This window comes from Rhinopithecus bieti, unplaced genomic scaffold, assembly GCF_001698545.2.
Source record: "Rhinopithecus bieti isolate Rb0 unplaced genomic scaffold, ASM169854v2 scaffold_30732, whole genome shotgun sequence".
In the NCBI taxonomy this organism is placed as follows: Eukaryota; Metazoa; Chordata; class Mammalia; order Primates; family Cercopithecidae; genus Rhinopithecus; species Rhinopithecus bieti.
In genome coordinates, this window is record NW_016814045.1 from 4,167,174 (window position 1) to 4,188,416 (window position 21,243).

General features: G+C 44.9%; 1 protein-coding gene across 1 annotated transcript in view; it reads left to right on the forward strand.

The window, feature by feature from the left end:
• DOCK2 (dedicator of cytokinesis 2) overlaps positions 1-21,243 on the forward strand; it is a 443,859-nt gene that overhangs the window by 389,591 nt on the left and 33,025 nt on the right. Inside the window, exons 35-41 of the mRNA XM_017849424.1 lie at positions 5,166-5,322; positions 7,289-7,329; positions 11,844-11,934; positions 12,808-12,927; positions 16,383-16,472; positions 18,061-18,165; positions 20,852-20,993. Of these exons, the coding sequence (XP_017704913.1) occupies positions 5,166-5,322; positions 7,289-7,329; positions 11,844-11,934; positions 12,808-12,927; positions 16,383-16,472; positions 18,061-18,165; positions 20,852-20,993 (746 nt within the window). The remainder of the gene's footprint in view (positions 1-5,165; positions 5,323-7,288; positions 7,330-11,843; positions 11,935-12,807; positions 12,928-16,382; positions 16,473-18,060; positions 18,166-20,851; positions 20,994-21,243) is intronic.

Consider the following 21,243-nt stretch of genomic DNA (forward strand, 5'->3'; position numbering starts at 1 on the left):
TATTGATTCTGCTGTGAGCATGCAGGTACAAGTTTTTGTGTGGACATAACGTTTACAGTTCTCTTGGGTATATACCTAGAAATGGAATTGCTGGATCATATGGTACCTATATTTGACCTTTTGAGAAACAACGACTATTTTCCAAAGTGGCAGCTCCGTATATATTTCTACCAGCAGTGTATAAGGGTTCCAGTTTCTCTGCATTCTTGTTAACACTTGTTAATATCTGTCTTATTGATTACAGCCACCCCGGGGGTTGTGAAATGATACCTCATTGTGGTTTTGAATCGCATTTCCGCGATGTGTAGAATTCATTGATTTTCAGTACACTCACAGGGCTGTGCATTTTCCCATGTGCGTATGGGCCGCTTGTATATCTTTGGAGAAAGACATTGGGTTTTGATCCTGGCTCTACCGATTAGCAGCTGCAAGACTTCACAGGAATCACATATGTCTGGCCTCAGTATCCCCATTTCTGAAATGGGAATAATAACGCCCCAGTGGTTATTCTGAGAACTGAATAAGTATAAAGCATCTGGCACACAGCAGGTAAATGCTTCATAAATATGCTTCCATCTCCAGGTCTTGCTCCCAGTTTCTGTGTTTGACAGCTTGGTAATTACCCCTTTCTCCCGTGAGGCCTTCTCCTGAGGCTCAGGAACGTGACTCAGACATCCCCACTTCCCGCTAACTGTATATTCTCTGATTTGTATGATTCTCTGAGATCACTCTGGTTTGGATTCTTTCTTCAATCCTTTTTGAATATTTTAATTTCAACAAGAAAAGAAAACTGAAGGCCTTGCTCTGACCCCCACAATAAGCCTCTCCACCCTGCCCAAACAGCCAGAGCCCAGAGGACAGGATGGCGCCCCAGGCAGTGCCATCGCAGCTGGCCCCTGTCCCCTTCCTGTCACCGTGCATGGCCCTCACTGAACACTTAGAATGCAAATGCCATTTGGCCAGAAGGAGAAACCCACTGTCTGCCCCTCAGGTGGATATGGAGACTGATATATCCGGGAAGGAATAAACAATGTTCTGGCCGAATCAGTGCTTATCTTAAAGTTCTAAACAAGAAAATCAAAATATTGACCAGAAGTGAAGCCATGAACAGTGCTGGCAATTTCCATTTTTATAAGCAGATGGGGCTCTGCAGCGGTCTTCAGATGATCAGCTGGGTTTTCAAATCCTTCCTGAGTGATTATTTATAAAAGGAGTCCTTAGAGGTCAAAGAAATTAAAGACAGCTCATTATTTTTCTCCTGAAATAGACGTGTGAATGATTTTTACACAAAACGAATCAAATCTGACACAGGGAGCCAGGGCCCCATCAGAACATCCATGGGGCCCCTGTGCCTGCTCCTTCCTTTCACCTCTCTGAGCCGCAGTTTTCTTATCTGAAAATTGGGGATAAAAATATTATCAAGCCCTTAGAGTTTTTGTTGGGATTAAATAAGAAAAATCATGTTAAGTGCTTAGCACAATTTCTGATACTGAGTGGGTAGTCTAGCAATATTAATTATTAGTAGTACAGATTGTCCCTTATCTGAAATGCTCTGTACCAGAAGTAGTTTGAATTTGGGATTTGTTTTTCAGATCTTGAAATAATTATACTTAATAGTTAAGTGTCCCTCATCTGAAAATCCAAACTCCAAAATGCTGCAGTGAGCGTTTCCTTTGAGTGTCATGTTAGTGCTCAGAAAGTTTGAATATCACATTTTCAAATAGGGGACAGTCAACTTGTATTACTTACAGGTGGATAGCATGGTAGTTATTTGAAGCCATGAGCTTACCTATCTTTTCTCCCCTGGGCTACTTGAGATGCCTGAGAACATGCTGTGGTGTTTCTCTGTGGGAAAAATATCTCCACTAAGTTTGACAATGATTGGCTTGATTCTTAAGGTCCTCCACTGATACACAGGGCCCCCACTGGGCAGATACAGTCCTGTGGGCACATGGCTTGGATGGGGCCTTGGTGAGCTATTCTCCCTGTGGCAACTGCAGCCTTGCATAGGAACACAGGGTTTAAGGCATGGAGTGGGGCTGCACGGTCCTCATGTGCTCTGTGCAGTGCACAAGCTATATAACCGTACACAGCACTCCAGTTCTCCCGACCCTCAGAGCTCTCCTTGGAACCCACGCTCATTGATCCACATATATCTGAAAGTGTAAGTCTCACATTGAATGGAGTCATAAGACACTCCCCTGCCTTTCTGTATTTGATTCCTGGGAATAGTTCTAGAAGTGGTGAGGAAACCAGAAGGTTGAAGCAGATAGATTCTTGGGCCTTTGTCCTACCTAGACCCTTTCAATCCCTGGAAGAGGACCTGTCATGGGTCATTTCATTTCAAGGAATGAAAGAAAGTCCGGTTTCATTAACACTGACAGAGAGGGGGAGTCTGGGATCCTCCCTCTAAAAGCCTCCAATGCCAAGTGCAAATCAATTGCAGGGAGGAGTGAGCCCCCTCTAGTCCTCACCCGACAGGAGCAGAAGCAGTGTGGCAAGTGTCCACCACCCTTCATTCCACCGCGTGAGGAATTAGCTACATTCTCTCATGATTCCCAAAGCTTTTGTTATTGTCACTCATACTCTGTTGTGGAATTACAAGGTAGACAGTTAAACAGGCTTAGCATACAGTCTGGAACAGAGGAAGTACTCAATAAGTGGTAGTATCATTATATATTATGATTAATTTTTATCTATGTTTCCCATGCTAGACTGTGATCTCCTGCAACTCTGAATCCACAGTTTCTAGAATGCCACATGTTGAGTGGAAGGATGGACAGTGGATGGATGGGTCATTTCTAGCCAATGTTCCCATCCATTTCACAATCCTAGATGGTTTGAGCACCTTTCTGTCTTCATGCATAAAGAATAGAGAAAGAAAGCAAGCCAAGACCTTTTTTCTCCTAAACCCTGGTTTCTCCAAGTGTGGTCCATGGACCCGCAGCATTGGCATCACCTGGGAGCTTGTTAGTAAGGCAGCTGCTCAGGAACCAGCCCAGATGTGATGAATCAGAATCTATTAACACAATGCCCCAGTTATTCCCATGCACATGGAAGTTTGCAAAGCCCTGAACAAAACTAGTTGTTCTTAATGTGAGCTGCATGTCGGAATCTCCTAGAGAATGTAAACAGTAAAGCACTGCTGCCTGGGTCCCACCCACAAAGATTCCAAAGTTATTGACCTAGGTTGGGCATTGGGCTTTGTAAAAGCTCTCCTGGTGATTCTGTCATGTGACCAGAGGTGAGAACTTCAGATCTGGCCAAGCTCAGACCCCGAGATGTCTCCTGCCCTGGAAAGCTTTACAAAATCACACACCAAACACTGGGAAGAAGCTTTGTTGCATTGTCAGGGTGGCACACAGGGCTAGAAGTGACTGTCCCAGGAGGAGGCATGCACAGCTGTGGCTGAGCCAGACAGGTCTAAATCACAGAGCCATTTGCATCTCCCATTGAGAGCCAGGGAACAGTTGCTTTTCCCAGAGTGAAGATGGATTTTATCACAGCCACAGTTTGAGATGTCACCTTCTTGCAGCCTGGTTTGGCTTCTTGGAGGAAATGACCCTCAGAAGTCCTTGCTTTTCTTACCTTTACCTTCCTAAGGGCCCCTGGACAGTTACAGTTCCATGGGGAGAGGAGACAGATACAAATCGCGTGGCCTGCATAATGTCTACTTGAGATGCCTGAGAACACGCTGTGGTGTTTCTCTGTGGGAAAAATATCTCCCCTAAATTTAACAATGATTGGCTTGATTCTTAAGGTCACCACTTCAGCTTACTATCAGACCGATATTGGGAAGGTCCTTTAATCTTTCTCAGCCTTCATTTCCTCACCTGCAAAATGGGGTGAACAATTCTCACTTATCAGAATTACTGTGAGGATTTCTTAGGAAAAGTAACTAGTACAGTGTCTGGCACAGAATAAGTAATTAAGAAGAAATAGTCATCAAACAAAATTTTAACCCATCTGTTTCTCCCCACCTAGCCTGTGGACTGCCAGACAGTAGATGTGGTTCTTTTTTATATTGATATCTTTCTCCCCACCACACAAGGCCTAGCAACTAATAGGTGCTTAAAGATGTTACATTTTTATTTGTTTTTAAAATTTAGAATATGAATACTAAAACAAATATTATAATTAAAAAAAAATTTACACATACTTAAATAGAAAAATGGAGGCTGTTCTTTCCTATTTTCCTACCTAAAGCCTTGTTGGAAACAATGATCACTACGAGTTTGGTGTCTATCCTTGCTGACTCTACATGGCACTTTATAAGCACACGGAGACACATGATAGCCATGTGCACTCGCACACACCTGCAGTCTTTGGCGGTAGAGACACGGATGCTGGGGCCAGACTGTTTGCTATTCCTGACCACATTATCTTGGACAAGTTAGCGGGCCTCTCCATGCCTTCGTTTCCCTATCTACAAAAGTCCCATCTCATAAAACTGTGACAGGAGGTTAAATGAGTTACGATTTGCATGAGGTCTACAATAACACCCAGGCCATGCTAAGCTCTGTGTCAGTTGGTTAACTGAAAAACAAATACTGTTCTGAGACTTACTTTTCTCACCTAGCTCTGTATTTTATAGAGCTTTTCATGCCCAGACATATTGAATCTCTCTAATATTTTTAATGTCTTCATAGAATTCCATTTGGTGAATGTACTGTAATTTACTTAGGCATTTCCCAACTGATGAACATTTAAGATGGTTGCATCTATTTCACTGTTAGACACAATTTGTGAGTATTATATCTTTGCATACTTCTGGAAATATTTCCGTAGAACAGATTCCACAAAGTAGAGTTGTGGGGTCAGAGGATATGCGCATTTACAATTTTGACAGATACTATGAAAATTGCTTCCCCAAAAAAGTTTTGTTGATTTATTCTCAGCAGGGGTGGGTAAAAGTGAACATCTCCCCCACCATCATTACCCATATTGGAAACTATTTTATTTTTATTTTTTCCCATTCTGATGTTAGGAAAAAAAAAACACTTGCTGCACTATATGGATAAATATATGAATAAATGAACAAAAGGAGCAGTCAGGGAACTTGGGTTGACTGACTGATTTTGCATGTGCTCCATCCCACTGCCCACTGGCCCCAGCACACTCTTTATCCCCAGCCGTGAGCTCACTGCCTCTGGTCTCTGCCACAGCCTGATGGAGTGTGCCACAGAGCACCCAACCATTGCCAAGTCAGTGGAGAACTTCGTGAACCTGGTCAAAGGCCTCCTGGAGAAGCTGCTGGATTACCGGGGCGTGATGACGGATGAGAGCAAAGACAACCGCATGAGCTGCACTGTGAACCTGCTGGTGCGTGGGGCTGGCGGGTCCAAGTCAGACCAGAACCCTGCATGGGGCTGGGCTTTCTTTGGGTCTCATGATTGTTCTTCGTAGGGAAGTGGTGCTTAAGGGCTTTGAAAAGCAGACAAATGTGGAATGGAATGTCTGCTATGCTTTCTGCTAGCTCTGTGTCTTGAGGCTGTCACTTCACCTTTCTATGCCTCAGTCTCCTTATTTATAACATGAGATTAACGCATATTACCTTTAGCACTCAACACATCACGTGGAAGGGCGATGACAGTATAGACTGGCTAAGAGTATGAGCTTTGGAGTCACACAGCCTCTGGGTTTCCATCCTGTGTCTGATAATTAATAGGATGGACAAGCTAAGGAAATGCTCTGAAGTCTTAGTTTGCTTGTCTATTACAAGGAGAAAATAGTGGTTCCAATTTCATTAGGTTGTATTGTCCTGGCCCATGGTTAAATGTTCAATATGTGTTAGTTTCCTTCTTCTTATGGAATGGAGTCACACTGATAACTAGAATTGCTGTTACTATGAACCAGGTTAACCAGAGAAACTAACCCCAGATCCAAGTTATTAACCCCTATATTTCATGAGCTCCCATGGACTGGCTGTCAAACAGCCTCTCTCACATGCTCTGTGATTCAATCAAGAGACAGGTAGGTAAGTAGCCATAATGCTTCATATTCACTATGTCATCCCACCTTAAAACGGTTTAAAAGAATGAAGTTGACCAAAAGGGCATGTGGCATCCGTCACATCAACTTCCCTACCATTCCCAAGGTTCCTGAAACACAAACCCTGTCCCCATAGCTCTGTTGTATGGCCTCCCTTTACCCTAAATGGAGTTTTTTTTTTTTTTTTTTTAACAGCCTAGATATTGCTATTGATTTCCCAGAATGCCAAGGAGAGTTTAAAAATCCTGATGACAGCAGAAAGGAATTCATTGCTAATAACTCCACCAGGCCCAGTTTACATAAAGATCATGCAGAGGTGTTTTCCACGAGCTGAGCAGCTTCTCTCTAAGGAGAGACAGAGTTGTTTGAGGAAAATGACCTTTAACAGCCAGCTAGGATCAGGGAGAATGCTTGGAACAGACAGTTCTCCAAGCACTTAGACACCACTAGGTTTCAGTGCATTGCTTAAATATGGTGTCAAGGAGGAGGGTGGGGATAGAGGTGGTATTAAGACAGATGAGGTCCGGTATGATTCGCTGCCCTTTGACTGTGTGCTCTGGAACATGTCACCGCCCCTCTCTGAACCTCAGGTGCACATGGGTGTGCTGCATTAAATCAGGATATGCACCTGGTACGGCTCAGGGATTGGACCAGGACCACCTGGCTCAGAATCTGTAAGAACTTGTTTTAAAAAATGCCACGGGATTAGGATCTCTGGTGGTGAAGTCCAGGGTAACTACTAGTCTAAATGGCCCCTGAGCTGAAATAGGGACCTAGATTCCTATGTATTGCCAAGTTTAAATGTTTTGGCTACAGAATCCCATATAACTCCTGATAGTTCTGCACTATCAGAAATTCTGATCTCCTACTATTACCGAGGTGCTATCACTCACTTTCCAACTTAGGTGCTTTCCTGTGCAAGGCCTGAGCTTTGAAACTTCAAGCTGGGCTGCCTTTCAACATGGACTTGGTCAGAGTAGACTACCCCAGTCTTGGCAGCCCACCTCTCAATGCAGCAAAAAACTGATCTGCACCTCCTGATATGTGATGGCTGAGACACATCAGGTCCTCTGTTCCTTTGTAGTCTAAGGGTCAGGGAAGGGACTTTCCAAGCAGAATCTTCCAGTTAGGCTGTTTGATGCATCTTTGGTGCATCCAGGATAATAAATTTCCTATTCTTATCTCAGGGTACCCAGATAGTAAACAGCAATCTTTGTCTCATCTTCATCACCACACCCTTGACCTCTGTGACATTGCAAAGAACAACACTCATCATTGTTTTTCCTCCCCTATCTAGAATTTCTACAAAGATAACAACAGGGAGGAGATGTACATAAGGTAAGATTCATAGTTTCTGAAATCCAGATCTGCTGTGTCACTTTCCTGCTCAGTATCGGTCGATGGCCCCCTGCTGCCTTCAGGATGAAATTTAAACTTCTCTTCTTGACATTCAGGCCCTCTGTGTTGTGATTACTGTCAATTTCTCCAGATTCAACTCCTTCATTCTCCCACAGTCAGCCCCATAAAACTACTTGTCTAGGCCTTCCATGCTGTCCTGTTGTTCCCATAGCTCATATTTTCCTTAAGAGTGAATACTTTGTGGTTTGAGCTGTTGGGGTGCATTTGCACTGTTGCAGGGCTGACCTTGGATAAATTACTGTGAAGCCCAAGTCCAGACATGTAGTAAGACCATTGACTAGCCCAGTTTTGAAGGGAAAAAGAATACGAACATGCATGATGTCTGCATCCTTGTAGGCATTTAAACGATATTATTTGAATATATCATGAAGGGTTTTTTGGGGACATTAGCCTAGAGCAGAGAACTCCTTTGCCAGTTTTTCTCAGAATCTCATATTTTTTTCTGCAATTTTAAAAGTATTGTTACTTTTATTTATAATAAAATATATACTTATTACAAAACAAAAATAAACGTATACAGGCAAACAACACAAAAAATGAAATCAATTCCCATAATCCATACATATTTCCAGACCTTTTTTATGTTTATATATACATTGAATTCTATGCATACATATTTTTTGCAAAAATGGCTTTATATTACTTGTAATTTATTCTTTGCTTTTTCTAACTTGACAAGAACTCCATATCGACATATGTATATCAACATCATTTTTAATGAAACTATAAAATTTTTTTTCCAGAATATACCATCATTTATATAGCCAATCCTATATTGTTGAACATTTAGGTTGTTTCCAACTTTTTTCTACAATAAAAAGGACAACAACTTTTTTTGTTGTTTTTTTTTGAGACATAGTTTCGCTCTTATTGCCCAGGCTAGAGTGCAGTGGTACAATTCAGCTCACCACAGCCTCTGCCTCCTGGGTTCAAGGGATTCTCCTACCTCAGCCTCCTGAGTAGCTGGGATTATAGGCATGCACCAGCACACCTGGCTAATTTTGTATTTTTAGTAGAGACGAAGTTTCACCACGTTGGCCAGTCTGGTCTCGAACTCCCAACCTCAGGTGGTCTGCCCACCTTGGCCTCTGAAAGTGCTGGGATCACAGGCGTGAGCCACTGTGCCTGGCCACAACAACAAAATTCTGGGACATATACCTTTATGCACATCCTTATGAGACTGGAGCCCTTGAGGTAGAGTCAACCAGAAGATTGAGGAACAAGGTATTTACAGGACTTTTGTCACATTCTGTCAGAGGGCAGAGACTTCAAGTCTACACTCACTCTGCTATTATGGCAGATATATCTAGGTATCTAGTTTAGCATTACTCCAGAAATAGGAGCTATCATTTGGAGAAAAAATAATTTTACAGGTTGTCCTGAGTTTGGGATATTTATAACATTATTAGTCATACCTTATTGTAGCAGCACAAAGCTTTGGGGTCTGAAGGACCTCAGTCCTTGCCTCGCTTTTTCTGTAACCTTGGATAAATTAATCTTTCTGGGTTGAGGTTTTCCTACCTGTAGAATGTTTCCATCCTACCTTCTGTTTTGATGATTAAATGAAGTACTGTAGGTAATATGGCTGCCACATAGTTTCCTCCATCCAACCTTGTTTCTCCCCTTCTCATTTTAGAAACACAGACGGCAAATCCCAGACCGCCACAAGCTTTGGAGATTTAAGGCCCGTAGTAATCTAGGAAAACCATATTTGTCTAGACTGCAAACAGGGTGTAGTCTGAAAATCTGTTCTGTTTGGCAGGCGGAATATTTAAAACATTTTAATTGGCTGCCAAAATTTAAAATCTGGAGATTTTACATAAAAATCAAATTTTCCTTTTTCTCCTGGAAAACTCAGAAGGCGTGACAACACTGGGCCCTCGTCCTATTCTGACGACTCTTAGCCAGACTGGGTGGTGGCAGCCATTCTGGACAGGGCTGGAACATTGTCGTCATGACATCATCTCTATTCCCTACTGTGCTACTCCCCGCCCACCTCACTCAAGCACCTGGCACCTGGAGGTGCTTGAGTTTTGTATCCCTGGTTGAGGGATATCTTCTTTTTATTAGGGTGTCTTCTTTTGGGTTCTGCAGCAGATCACCAGACCCTTGAGTTAACAAGGAAGAGGAGAGGGTGCCAAAGGAGGAGTTGAAAGTAGCAGGGAAGCTGTCCCCTGGGCTGCTCTCCCCAAGTTTTTTGAACTCAGCCATCTAGGGGTCTGAGGCATGGAGGATGGGCAGGAGGAGATAAGGCAGAATTAAGCTATGTGTGCACACACAGATGTTTCTAAATTCCAAACTCTCTACATGGAGGTCATGTGCAATTTCACGGTTAACTCTGATTAGCAGAACATTAGGCGGGAGGAGAGTGGAAAGGCTGCATCTGTGAAAGCAGAAATCACTGAGCCTGAAATCTCCTTCTGGCTCTGGCTCTTTTAACCTGGATCTCAGTTTTCTCATCTTAATAGCATTGTTGGAAGGATGAATTGATAAAAATACATGATAATAAAACACCCATTTGTTGAATGAATGAATGAATGAATGAATGAATGAATGAATGTTTCTGTCTGGGAAGCTCTCCCAACTCATCCCCTTCCCCTTCAGATCAACTGTTCTGCCATGGGAACCTTTCTAGAAGCCTCTCTTCTCCCCACCTGGATAAAGGCTGCTCTCCTAGTACTACAGACCACTCCTTCACAACACATCTCATCGCTGTGTTCTTGCAGTTATGTATCTGATGATTTGATTCATGCCTGTCTCTTCTCCTAGACTTTAAATCCCAAACCCTGAGAACAGTGCCTGCTTTTGTCACTGCTTATCTCTAAGGCCTGGAATAGCCTGGATGCCCAGTACAGCTTTGCTGAAAGAATAAGTGAATGAACAAAATACTGACAGGGCATCCCAGCACAGTGGGTATCAAATCACCACTAGGTGACCTTTCCTCGCCTCAAAATCTTTGACGGTCCCTACCCTGATTTCAGGCAGCCTACATTTGACCCACTGGCCGGTTTTATGTGGCCAGGAACCCTGAACATTCGCTTCTCCTTTGGTGAGCTTCGTGCAGAAAGCCTTTTTCTCAAAAGGAACATAAACCTGAGCATTGAGACACGCATTGAGTGGAGATGCCTGAGAAAACCTGTATTGCCTGGTGTGAGAGTGCATCAGGGTGGAATATTGGCACCATGGCAGGCATTCCCTGCCTCTCCTCTCACAGGAAGAAATCAGCATCTCCCCTCACCACATTACTTAGAGTTGGGTTTAAATAAATCCTCCTAAAGATATGCAAGTCACCATTACAGTGGTTCATTGCCTCTGGATTCTGTTTCCAACGGTGGCAGGAGAGAATGTTTTGTAGAGGAATCTAGTTCACAGTGATAATAGATAACAGCTGCTGCTGCTCAGTGCCGGCTACAGGCTAATCACTTTCAGAGCATACTTGCATTTCTTAGCAGCGATGTGAGCTGTCATGTATTGAGCCTTTTGTAAGACACACATGGTCTCCTTGGCCCTTTATATGCCCAGTCACTTTATAGATAAGTTCTGTGAGTGTTGCCATTTTACAGATGAGCAAACTAAGGCACAGAGAAATTAATTCACTCCTTAATACCTATTATGAATCAGTTATCTAAGAATTTTTCAAAGCACCCTGCCTTTGTCCTTGTTCCCATCCTCAGTACCCCTCAGTTATATTGCCATCTCATGGTTCATAACTGGGATCTCACTTTTCAAAGGGACAGGAAGTTAAAATGTGACTGCAGTCAAATAGCTAACTCTTCCTACTGACAGCTCAAGGTCTCCCTGTGAATATCTGCTCTCCAGCCCTGATCCACTTCCTTTCATTACCAAAAAATACACTTACTTACACCCAGAGAACTCTGCAGAGAGGGTTAGGAACTGTCCCTTACAGCTGCTGTGGCTTGTTCATACTCCTGCAATGACACAATGATGAAGAGTAGGGATCATGTCCTGACTCTTCTGTTTATTAGCACAGAACTCCGGATAAATTGTCTCTCTCTCCTTCGTTTATTTCTCTTGCTTGTCATATTGCATTGGCCAGAACATTCATTATCAAGTTGCATGTCATCTGGGATGGCACCTAACTTGTCCAGGCCATAGTTCTCTCATCTGAAAATAGGAATTCCTGAGACTCTCATCTGAAAATAGGAATTCCTGAGACTCATCTCACAGGGTTGTCATAAAGATTAAGTAACCTAAGAAATTTAAAATACTTAGCACAGTACCTGGCATGCACTAAGTACCCAACACACACTAGGTGCTGTCATTATCACCCACACAAAGGGCTGGTTATCCAGGAAGGAGGACTTTCTTGCCACCCAGAGAGGTACCCAGTTGTTCTCTGGGCTCCTGCTTGTCCCTGCCAGGTGTCTCCTTGTCACTGTGCCTGGTAGCTCAGCATATTTTCCCTCAAACAGGTACCTGTACAAACTCCGCGATCTTCACCTGGACTGTGACAATTACACAGAGGCTGCCTACACGCTCCTTCTCCACACTTGGCTTCTCAAGGTACTGTTACTTTGGGTGAAGGGCATTTATTCTGGGATCCTGACAGGGCCTCACAGCAAGTCGAAGAGTGAAGAAAGAAAAAAGAAAAAAAAAAAGAATAATAATCCAAATACATTTTGTTTTGCTCTGTGTCTCCAAACTCTTGAGCTGGCAGGGTACTTTTTGCACTGCTTCCCCGGTCACATGTGGTTTTGAGTGATCTTTACATTTAGAAACAACAACACCCCTCCGAGATATGTTTTGCAGTTTTATATAATATCTAAACTGCTATTAACAGTAAATCATTGGCATGCCCACTGAGCTGCATTCCTTCTGTTGAGAACTTAGCTGTAGCTGGTAAAAAAATCAGAATGATTTCCTTTGGCTTTGGGAGAGCTGGGAGCATGTTTCTTAGGGGTTCGAAGTAAATCCCTACAAAGCACACACAGAGAGCCAATAAAGAGTAAGATAAATGCAACTCAACAAAAATCAGGAGGTTTCACAAGTGGAAATTGCAGCCCAGCATCTCTCTGACTGACCACTGGCACCCAGGACAGGCCCGGGGGAAGCTAGCAGAGGGGAGGGTGTTTGCAGGGCTTCATCGGACTCCTAATCACTGTGGTTTTAATATTTCATGTCCCCTCATTTGTCTGTTTTGGAACTTGGGACATTAGTGCTGCCTGGAGGGCAACTTCCAAATATCCTGGGTACTCATGCCTCAAAAGGGCAGCCTTACCAGTGGTACCCCAAGTTTCCAGAAGTAAGCTGAGTTCAAGAAAGGAGAGACCAAAAGGGCAGAGTATGGGGACGGCCGTTCCTGCCTTTAATCCTGGGAAGACACCTGCTCTCGGCAGCCTCTGGCCCTGTGTGACTTCCCGTGTCTTCTCTTTGCAGTGGTCGGATGAGCAGTGTGCGTCACAGGTCATGCAGACGGGCCAGCAACACCCCCAGACACACCGGCAGCTCAAGGAGACGCTCTACGAGATCATCATAGGCTACTTTGACAAAGGAAAGGTAATCTGTCCCTGCCCCCTCTCTCTGTGGGGACCCTGGCCACTGGAAGGGTACTTCTCTCCCATACCCTATATCCAGTCCATCCTCAGCTCTGTCAGATATCCCTCCAAATCCTAACTCTGATCACTTCTCTCCACTTCCTCTGCATCTCCATTCCTTCCACCTCCATGTAAGCCACCGACATGGCTCACCTAGGCACTGCAATGGATCCTACACAATTTTCTTGCTTCCTCTACTATCCCCAACATATCATCCTCCATATAGAAGATAAGATGATCATAAAACATAGATTGGATTGTGCCATTCCCCTGCTCGCAATTTCTTAATAGCTCCCCCAATCTACTTAAAACAAAGTACACAATCCCTCCCATGGCCCATGAGGCTCCACATGAGCTGTGCCCTGGCTGTGTCTCTCATTTCATCCCTGCTGGGGTCCCTCTTGCTCACGTGCTCTATGCCAAGCTCTTTTCAAACTCAGGGGCTTTGTACTTGCTTTTCCCAGCTGGAAGCATTCCTCTACCATAGCTGCCCACTGGAAGGCTGGGATTCACTCAGATGTCACATGCTAAGGAGGCCTTCCCTGACCACCACTAGACAAACCAGCAGCACCTCTGCACCAGGTTACCCTTATGGCTTCTTCAAAGCACTTGTTCCTATGAGACATCATCTTGTTCATTTTCCTTTTACTTGTTTATTTTCTGGCTCCCCAATTTAGAATGCCATGAGATCAGCAAGGATGCTTGGTTGGGTTTGGTCAGGAGATTGGCCAGACCAGCTGCTGCCCAGCTCCAGCCTCTGGTGGACCTTCAGGAAGTACCAGCCCCAAAACTGCCATGCACCCTATAGAGAACATAGATCGGTGGCCGCATGCTCAAGCTCTGGGACCGGCTGACCCAGCTGCAATCCTTGTTCCTCTACCACCTACCCTTCCCTTGACCTAAGAGACTCCAATCCCCACCCATAACAGTGAAATGCTAATAGTACCTTCTTTCTAGTTGTGCTGTGAAAATAGAGTGAGAAAATGCAGGTAGAGCACCTGGCGTAGGACCTAGTGCATAGTAATAGCTGGTGAAATGTCAGTAATCGTCATCATTACCCTACTCCACCACTTCCTCTCTCAAGCCTTTCTTGAGTCCTCTGGCTTACCTGCAGCCCTCCCTCTCCTCTGCATTGCAAGACCTCTTACAGTTTATCAGGACGTAATTTAGCACTTAATTGGGGCCTGTCCTGTCGCTGTAGTTTATTGCATCTGTCTTAGTCGGATCCCTCTACCTTTTCTGGAAAGATAAAATGAGGTAATGTCTGTGGAAGGGCTTATAAATTCCCAAGACTCAAGCAGTTGGAGAGCACTGTTTTCATAATTTACAATTATAAGCCTCTTGAGGGCAGAGATGCTGCCATCCCTTGAACCTCCTGCCCTGCTGGGTGTCAAGTCAGAGCTTACTATTTGTTTATCAGCTGATTAAGCAGGTTGCAGTGTGAGAGCCTAAAAGTACATGTTGAGCTTTGTCCTCAGCAAGATATTCAATTCAGCCCAGTTTGTGCTGAGCAGAGAGGAAAAAGGCATGATCCCCAACCTCAAAGAACTTACTGTCTAGTGGGCAAAACAGACATGCCAATAATAATATTTTTTGCATTGCTCTTTGGCATTATGCAATCACAGGGAAAAAGGCAAGGGAACAGGGTGGTGCCAAAGTACTTTGGGAGCAGAGAGGAGGGAGCAGATGGGTACGGCTTACCCTGAAAGCTGCTGCTATGAAAGCTTCTAGAAGGAAGCCCAAACTCCTCAGCACCCTGTCAGCTTTCCTTCCCCATACCTCCTCAGGGAGGCTCATTGCTCCAGGCACACATGCTGGCTTTGACTCCATAAGTTCATCTTGCCACCACCCGATGGACTCCTCTAAATTGCTCAAAACCAAACGATTTTATCTATTGATGTATATACTTTGTCCATTTATGTTTCATGAGAGCAGAGTCTGTGTCTCGTCCATCTTTATATCTGTTTCATTACTGCACACCACACCATGCCCAGCATGTGCTTAAAAATGAATGTGTAAGACTCAGTGAAATCAGTGACTGTCGGAGGTCCCAGTGGCCACACAGGCAGAACTGGGAGGAAATCCCAGGCACCTGACTTCCTGCCCCGCCCCTTCTCTGGTCTCTTAGTGATTTCTTAACCCATGGGGAGAGCCTTTCTTCTCCCTGTTCATATTACAGTGACAAGTAGACAAAGACCTATACTTGAGCCCATCAGTCCCCTGGCCTCAGCCCAGGGGGATTACCCCAACCTTCTGGTTCGGGGTGAAGAGAAAACCTCAGCCTGGCCCGTACACTTGGTTCTTCCTCCTAGCACATAAAGCATTTTTATGCTGCTTGCTAAGCTGTCCGTGGGTTTACAGCCGTGGCGTCTCCACTCGGCACTTGGTTTTATTTATTTTTATGCTGGGATGCAGAGAGAGCACTTTTGCTACACAGCTCACACTGCATATTGGCAACCTCCCGTCTCTCCTCCTCCTACCTCCCCCAGCTTCTCCATTTAGGTGCATTTTCCATTTTAAACTGAAGGTGAAATGTAACGGGTATCCCTTGAGATTGCCAGCCTCCGGTCCGCCCTGCGTCTCCCCTGACTCTGCAGACCATCCTGACCTCCTTCGGTCTAGGAGAGTGAGGTGATCTATTGACTCTCGTCTAAGACAGAGAAGAGAAGTATCCACTATGTTTAGGGATAAAAAGTCTTAATTTTTTTTTAATACTCTAGCACCACCCCTCCCACCGCTATGCTACCTGACTCCTTACTTCCACGCGTCAAATAATCCCAATAAAAAGCGTCAAGATTGGCAGAGTAGAAGCATCCCAGGACTGAATATCAGGAGAACTGGGGCCTGGCCCCAACTTTGTCCCTGGAAACTCTGACCTTGGGCCACCTTGTTCACTTCTCTGTGAACCATTTATCTTTGGAAAAGGGGGCCAATACTTCTCTGAGGAGGTGAGGGAATCAAAGGTTTCAGTCACTCAACACGAGCATGTGGGAGGCAAGGACTGAAGAGGAAGGCCCTGGAGACACACGGAGGCTTGCATCCTGACTGCTTTTAGTGAGACGTTTGACCCGGGACAGGTTGCCAGGCCTCTCTGAACCTCTGTTTCTTACCTGGACAATGAAGATGGTGTCAGTTACCTCTCAGAGTGGTTGTGAAGAATCAGAGAGCACGTAATTAAAGGGTTTAGCCTCATCTGTGCCTACTCAATTATTTATCAAGAAACTCGGGTGAGAGGCCAGAGGAAGGTCGTCCTCTCTAGGAAGCCCCCCAGTCCCTCTGAATGGGGGGTGGGTCTGGATCAGAGCGAGGTTTCCACTCAGTCCCAGGAAGCACAGCTAAGCCGGGGTCCCTTCCTCAGCAAGGGCTCTGCAAACCCAGAGGTGCTGCCTCACCTTTGTCCCTGTGACCTTCCTGTAGATGTGGGAAGAGGCCATCAGTCTGTGCAAGGAGCTGGCGGAACAGTACGAGATGGAGATCTTTGACTATGAGCTGCTCAGCCAGAACCTGGTAAGGTATCCCCTGGGAAGGCTGAATGCCCTGCAGGCTGGGTGCTCAGGGCCTCAGCTCACCCGAGATCCTGGGGAGATGGGGATGAGGACCAGGCGGGGTTAGGGAAATAGAAAATGAATGGAAGGAGGACCTGAGCGAGGCCATACTGAGCATCTCCCTTCCCGTTGGGAGTATTTCCAAAGAGAGATGTCGTGGGGAAATGCTTCAGTGACAGCGTCTCAGAGGGAGCAATGGGTACCTGTGTGGGGCTGCAACTGCCGCCGCTGCTACAGCCCCAATAAACGCTGTGCTACATTTGCAGTAAAAGTTCCACAAATCACTAAACCAATTAAATAAAAACACAAATTTGTGCTTTCTGATTAACAGATAAATCACATTAAAATGCTCCCCATCTGGTTACTCCCATTAGCATCGATGCTCACGATTTGGTGGGGGAAGTGGAGAGCAGGGGAAGCCAGCCCAGCTGATCCTGCTTGTACTGCAGAAGCCTGGATTTGGCGGGGAGTTGGACTCTGCAGGGAAATGCAGAACTTTTTGGCTGCTTCCCTCCCACCCACACTCCCCACATATTTTCTGGCTGCCTGAGCAGCAGGACCCCAGGGACCCCTCTTAGCCTGTTTAGAGAGGCCAGGCCAGCGACTTACAGAGTCGGAATGTTCGAAAAGGATTGATAGCTTTTGGTGGGGGGAAAGTATGGTGATCTTGTTAAAAACAACTGAGCTGTTAATTGTTTTCACTGTTTGTAAGATAATATGCAAATACACACACCAAGAGACACCTGATACCTACCCCATGTGTACCTCCACATAGATGTTTGCCAATGCCTATGCCCAAGACAACACACACACACACACACACACACACACAGAGGATACATTCAGACACACACTAATGTATGTGTACTTGCCTGCACAGAGTCCACATCACACCGGCATATGTCTAGATCCACATATATCTTCCAGATTGTATCAAATGGAAGATGCCATCGATCATACACTATTCTTTTTATTGTGCCGTGTCATGATTCCTTCAGAGCCAACTGCAGTTATAAGATGCCATTAGGTGTAAAGTAAGATTCAGACTGTTTCCAGAGATGTTAAAATATGGAAAACACACACCTCTTAGAATAGATGAAATGTCTTAGGTATACATGCACAGGAAAACAGCTGTATCCGGGGACATTTATTCATTCCATAGCCTTACAAATCCATGCCCAAGTGTGCATGGAGGCGGGAGCAGAGATGCAATGATGGGAACCCTGGAGGCAGCTTACTGGGTTCAGCTCCATGGTTACTGGCTGCTTTATGAGATACCATTTCTTTATCTGCAAAATGGAGATACTTATGGGATTATTACAAGGATGATTCAAGTAACCACTCTAGTGCAGGTAGAGTGATTAACACAGTCCCTGGTATACTGTAAATATAGCTATTACTATTGTGATTATAGACATAGCACAGATATACAAATATATGCACATGGCTCATTGGTTCTGGTATAATAATTTCTTCACTAAGGCCTCTTGGAGTTGAATGTGCCTTTGATACACTTCTGTGTTGCAACAAACCTTATTTTCTTCCTTTAGATCCAGCAGGCAAAATTCTATGAAAGCATCATGAAAATCCTCAGGCCCAAACCAGACTACTTTGCTGTTGGATACTATGGCCAGGGATTCCCCTCCTTCCTGCGGGTGAGTTTGGGGGTGACTTGGACACCAGGCGAGAGCCCCGGGGCCTCGGCATCTCAGCGGTCCCTCTATGCTTTGAGGATTTGCTTGTGCTCAGAAGCGGTGCTCTTCTCTGAGTGCTGCCCCCATCCCCAGGAGACTCCCCAGTCAATGCTCCCATCCTAATCAACAGCATCTCTCATCTACTGTGTTTCTTTAACTACACAGCAACTACAGCTGCCTCATGAGGTAGTCAGTTTCCCATCACTGGAATGAGGTGTTCAAAGAGTGGCTGGAGGATATTTGCTGGCAGAGGTTTGCTGCCAGGAGTTACTGTAGAGCAGTCATTCTCGGACCTTTTGGTTTCAAAACCTTCTTTCTCTTTTTAAAAATGATTGAAGACCCCAAAGAACTTGTGTGTATAAAGATAATCTCTATCTACATTTACCACATGAGAAATTAAAACTAAGAAAATGTTTTTTAAAGTGTTCATTTATTTGAAAATAACAAAAATGGTCCAGGCATGGTGGCTGATGCCTGTAATCCCAGCACTTTGGGAGGCTGAGGTGGGCAGATTACTTGAGCTCAGAAGTTCAAGACCAGCCTAGGTAACATGGTGAAACCCTGTCTCTACAAAAAATACAAAAATTAACTGGGCGTGGTGATGCACACCTATAATCCCAGCTATTTGGGCCCTGAGACAGGAGGATTACTTGAACCCAGAAGGCTGAGGCTACAGTGAGTCATGATGGAGCCACTGCACTCCATCCAGCCTGGGTAACAAAGAGAGACCCTGTCTCAAAAAATAAATAAAATTTAAAAAAATAAAAATGGCAATAATAAACCCATTACATGTTAACATAAACTGCAATTTTAGGAAAAATACCTCTATTTTCCAATAAAAAAAATCAGTGAAAATCACGAGATTGCTTCACATTTCTGCAAATCTCTTTAATGTCTGACTTAAGACATCTAGATTCTCATGTCTGCTTCTGCAATCTGTTGCGATCACACGTCTCGCAGCCTTGGAAAGCTCCTTTGTACCCTCATGGGAGAATGAGAATGAAAAGGATAAGTAACAGCTTTCATGTTATTATGAAAACAGTGTGATCTTCTGGTTCCTGAGAGGGTCTTGGGACCCTCAGGTGTCCCTGGAGCACAGTTTCTGAACCGCTGCTGTAGTGGCTTATTTACCTATCATGTGATGAATTGGATTAGATCACCAGTAGGCTTCCTTCAGTCTGGGAGTCTATGGTTCAATTCTGGGGTGAAGGAAATACAAAAGAAATGGCAAATCTGGTCTCCAACCTCACTTGATTTAGTCTAGTCAAGGAGATAAATCACTCACAGTTATTAATCAACAATCAATGTGGAGGTGAGAGTGGGCCTGCAGGAGTGACTGCCATGAGCTGCAGAGAGGGGTGCAGGCTTCATGGAGGAAGTAGAGGTGGCTTCCCAAACCTGGCTGTACATCAGAATCCCATGGGGGAACTTGTTAAAAGTGCAGACTCCTGGGCCCCACTCCCACAGATTCCATTTCAGCAGGTCTGGAGTGGGCCCTGGGCATCTGAATTTTTTTCTTTTCTTTTTTGTGTTTTTGAAACAGAGTCATGCTCTGTCGCCCAGGTTGTAGTGCAGTGGCTTGACCTCAGCTCACTGCAACCTCCGCCTCCCAGGTTCAAGCTATTATCCTGCCTCAGCCTCCCAAGTAGCTGGGACTTCAGGCACGCACCACCACACCCAGTTAATTTTTGTATTTTTAGTAGATACAGGGTTTCACCATGTTGGGCAGGATGGTCTTTATCTCTTGACCTCATGATCCGCCTGTCTTGGCCTCCCAAAGTGCTGGGATTACAGGAGTGAGCCACTGCGCCCAGCTGGGAATCTGAATTTTTAAAAGTCTCCTAGGCTTCTTGGACAATCAGCTAGGTTTGGAAGCACTGATATGTAGAGATAAATGACAGATGTGTGTTTGGATAGAAGAACTTAGGGGCCATTTTAGGCAGTGTGGATGGCACTGATGTCTAGAGCAATTTCTCAACCTCAGCACTATTGATATTTTGGGCCTGGAAATTCTTCACTGTGGGGCTGTGCTGTGCATCGTAGGATGTTAGCAGCATCCCTAGCCTCTACCCCGTAGGTTCTAGTAGCATCCCCCACTCCCAGTTGTGACAACCAAAAAATGTTTCCAGATACTGCCGATGTCCTTTGGGAGACAACATCACCTTTAGTTGAGAACCACTGGTCTATAAGAGATGCACATGGTCAGGAAGGATAAAGAGTGTGTTTTCACAGGCTTAGAGCCAGAAACCAGGCAATGAGGATATGAAAACTGAGTCCTTCCAGCTCACAAGTCCAGCCCACATGGCCCATTACAGGCAATGGGAAAATGTGGCCATGTATATAGGAGAGTGGGTGTGACACAGTGAAACCTGAGTGAGTAATTATTCTGGAAGCTGTACATAGGATGGTAAGAAGAAAGTTCTCAGCATCCATGATCTTCCCTTCCTCTAGACTCTTTAGAGTAGTGATGGCCTCTGCTAGGTCAGTGAGTTGAGCTCTTCCTTTCCCTCAGTAGGGAAACCAAGAGGAGAGTGATGCACTGGAGGTCCCCATAGACCGTGGTCATTTTACAAGCTCCCCAGCTTTACTTGGCCCCTTTCTTCACACCTGGGTCCCCGAATCTCTAATGAGCATCCTTTCTCTGCAGAACAAAGTGTTCATCTACCGTGGGAAGGAGTATGAGCGAAGAGAAGATTTCCAGATGCAGCTGATGACCCAGTTCCCCAATGCAGAGAAGATGAACACCACCTCTGCCCCGGGAGATGATGTGAAGAATGCTCCAGGCCAGTGTATCCTTGGAGAATGCCCTAGCCAATGAGCCAGACCTGAGCAGCCCTGCTGGGGCTGCAGCCCACACAGACCCACCTTAGAGCTCAGAGCTGCTGCCAGAATCATTGCCATGGTGCCATGTCACAGGAACATGCAACATGTTCTTTGGATCCATGTTCTTTGGATCCTTTTCTGATCTCTTCATGATCCTGGTATCTTGAGCTCTGTTTGGTTTGGAAATTTTTTTTTTTTTTTTTTTTTTTTTTTTTT